This window comes from Chelonoidis abingdonii, chromosome 2, assembly GCF_003597395.2.
Source record: "Chelonoidis abingdonii isolate Lonesome George chromosome 2, CheloAbing_2.0, whole genome shotgun sequence".
Lineage (NCBI taxonomy): Eukaryota > Metazoa > Chordata > Testudines > Testudinidae > Chelonoidis > Chelonoidis abingdonii.
This window is the reverse complement of record NC_133770.1, coordinates 301,773,257-301,776,731: the sequence shown is the minus strand read 5'-3', so window position 1 is coordinate 301,776,731 and position 3,475 is coordinate 301,773,257. Positions and strand designations below refer to the sequence as shown.

General features: G+C 55.0%; 1 protein-coding gene across 1 annotated transcript in view; it reads left to right on the top strand.

Annotated features, from left to right (window-relative positions):
- Positions 1-3,475, top strand: part of WDR97 (WD repeat domain 97) — a 98,797-nt gene that overhangs the window by 35,208 nt on the left and 60,114 nt on the right. The window contains 1 exon segment of the mRNA XM_075063356.1: positions 1,162-1,317. Within this exon segment, the coding sequence (XP_074919457.1) occupies positions 1,162-1,317 (156 nt within the window).

Sequence of the window (3,475 nt, the reverse complement as noted above, 5' to 3'; positions counted from 1 at the left end):
CACCTGGCATTGGCCACTGTCGGCAGACAGATACTAGGCTAGATGGACCTTTGGCCTGACCCAGTACAGCTGTTCTTATGTTCTTATGTTCTTATAAGCCACAGGGAAAGAGGGGGGGCAGTTTTGGGAAGACTGGCAGGGTTTGGTGGAGGAGGGAGAATCTAGCTGGTTGGATGTGGCTTTGGGGGGATTGGCTGGTTTATGAAGAATGAGGATCTGGTTGGTGGAGATTATTCTCCTTTACAAAATTGGCCCCCCGATCCTCAGTGCCAGATCCCTTCATCCCACAGAGTTAAAACAGCACTGCGATCCATGTACCTTAGTGCTGGGGATACCCAGAGCGGTGAGCCACTGTGTTACCTCTGCCAAGGCAAGAGTGAGCTTTGCTAGAGATTAGCCTGAGTCAGCTCCCTGCTACATCAGCCTGGCTTTCTCTCCAGCAAACTCCTCGGGGCCTCCCAGCCCAAATCTCGCCTCGCAGGTAACAGCCAGCTAAATCCAGCCCCCAAACTGCTCAGCAGTGTTCTCTGCAATGAACAGCACCCAACACAGTGTATTCACAGAAGATATTAAGTTAACTGCTCTGTTAAAGAGTCACTACATTGCAGCTTATTAATTTAACTGAGGTAAATACACCCTTCCCTTCAAACACAGCACAGAGCTGGTTTCCTCAAGAACTCAGGTCAACTCCTATCTTGTCACTCAGGTTCCTTTATTAGGCGCACAGTAAAGCTAGACTAAACTGATTGCCCTCAAGCCTAGGGGGTGGGTATAGGGCATGTCACACCTCCAAAGTCACCCAGCAACCTCTTCCATTATAGACATTGACACGGTCCATCGCATTTACTGTACATTGCATCCCACGTGTTGGGAATGGCTTGGTTACTTTGAGGGAACCAATCCCTGTGCAGCATGTTCCATCCACGCATTGTCCATGTACGACTTTCTCTTTACCTCATCTTTACATCCTCCACTTCCCTTGTCCATTGTCAGTGGTTCTCTGGGGTTCCCCATTAGCTCAGCCAGCCCAGACATTCTGTTTCCAGCATGCTGATCCATTTAACTCCCTAAGCCTGGCTCCCAAGAAGTGAGGCCACACCCAGGTCTAGTTACAGGCCTATGATAATATGCACATTTACACTGAGCTCCTGTGTCCACCAGGCTCCTGTGGCGGATGGGGTTTGCCGAGAGGACACCCTGGAGCCTCGTGCAGGCTGCGGCTCACGTTTAGCACTTCCAACCCCCAGTGCTTCTAAAGGGCTGGAAGACTCCCTGCGCCTCACCTCGCTGGCAAGGATCCGGAGTCAGATATCCCAGGTGAGGGTTTGGATTGATGCCAAGCAGACTTGGGCAAGGCAGCAAGTCCCCTTCTGGCTCTGATCTCATCTCTGGGCTGGCTAGGGGCAGGGGATCCAGTGGGCTGGCTGGGGGGCAGGGTGGGGTTCCTAAATGAATTAGATATGTTCATGGAGGATAGGTCCAGCAATGGCAGTTAGCCCGGATGGGCAGGGACACAACCCCCTGCTCTGAGTGTCCCTAAACCTCTGACTGCCAGAAGCTGGGAGGGGACGACGGGATGGATCATGTGATAATCGCCCTGTTCTGTTCATTTCTTAGGAAGCACCAGGCACTGGCCACTGCGCCTGCTGGGCTAGAAGGACCATTGGTCTGACCTGGTGTGAGGAAGTGGGAATGTTTGTGCTGTGTTCTGTGAATGCTGAGTGGGGAGTATTAACCTGGGAAGGGTGCAGGGGAGTTTTGCTGGGACGGCCTTGGGGAAGGGAGGATACCTGAGCATGTAACAGAGAACCCAGGAGGGGGGTTGGAGGCCAGGTAACACCTCTGCCTGGGAAACGACAAGGGACACAAAGGCTGGGGGAGGAGCCGGGGGGAGGCTGAGTGAGAGGCTGGAGAGAGTTTCAGTTTGGAGCTGACTGGGAGAGGGGCATCCTGACCCGGGGCTATGGCCTCCCCGGGGCCCCCAGATGAACCGAACTAAAGGGGGGTCCTGCTGTCTGTACCTGCAAGACCTGTCCTGGACTGTGTTCCTGTCATCTAAATAAACCTTCTGTGTTACTGGCTGGCTGAGAGTCACAGTGAATCNAGAGAGAGAGAGAGAGAGAGAGAGAGAGAGAGAGAGAGAGAGAGAGGGGTCTGGTCCAAGCACCAACCCAGCAGGGGTATTTCCTGTAGCCTCCCCTGGTGTCTCTGCCCACACCTCTCCCTGGCCTGCCTGTGGCTGTGCTTTGGACACACAACCCATAACAACCCTACTCCTGAGGGCATTCTGCACCAAAAAATTAAAAATTCTGTACACAAAAATAAAAATTCTGCACACAATATTTTAAAATTCTGCAAGTTTTATTTGTCAAATAAATGTGGTGGCTCCAGCCTGGCACTGGCTGCACAGAGGTGGGAGATCACTGTGCAGCTCCCCCTCCCCACACCCAGGACACAGACTCCTTGATGAGGCTGCACCCAGCCCTGACATAGCGCGGGAACCAGGCCTGCCCTAGAAACACCCCAGGTCCCTGCCCCTCAGGGCCAGGTGCACCGGGGTGGGCAGGCAGGATCAGCAAGGCAGGATCCAAGTGTGGAGGGGCTCGATGTGGGGGGATCCAGGTGTGGGTTGAGACGGTTCTGTGTGGGGCAATCTGGGTGTGGGAGGATCAGTGGGGGATGCAGGTGCAGGGAGGATCTGGATGCACAGGGGCTTGTTGGGGGGAGGGGTTCTGGGTGCAACAGTAATAGGACTCTGCAGAGGGGTCAAGATGACGGTGGTTGGGCTCAGTAGGGAGGGTCTGGGTATGGAGGGGCTTAGTGGGGGGGGTCCAGATGCTAGAGGAGTGGGGCTCAGTGCGGTGGGGATCCAGGTACAGTTGGTTGGGGCTCAATGGGGCAGGGATCCGGGTGTTGGTGGCTCGTCAGGGTAGTCCAGGTGCAGGGGGAGTAGGGGTCATTGGGAGGGTTCTGAGGACGAGGGGGTGAGACTCAGCAGGAAGGTTTGAGTATGAGGACGTCTCGATGCATGGGGTTGGGCGGATGGGGGAGCAGATCCCTGTACAGGGAGCTCTCACCCTGCAGCTGAGAAGCACTGGGTGCAGGACATGTGTCTGGGGGGGGGGGGGGTTTGCAGAGTTTTCTGCAGCTGGGGGAGAAATCTGGGAGTGAGTCTGACCCAGCTCTGGATGCTGTGCAAGGAAAGAGAAAGTCCCCTCCGCAGCCCAGCCAGGACTAGCAGCTGAGCCTGGGACAGGGTAGGAGCCACCAGCTGGGTCTTCCCCATTCCTGCCCCCTACCCCACAGTGATTTTACCTCTCTGCTGGCTGCCCTGGACACCCAAAACATTCTGCTGGGGAGGGTTGCATGACTGGTCTTGTGGCTTCTCTTTGCTTCCCTGTCAGAAAGTCATTTTTCTGCAGGGAAGCAAATACATCTGTGGGGGACATAAATTCTAAACGTGAGCAGTCGTGCA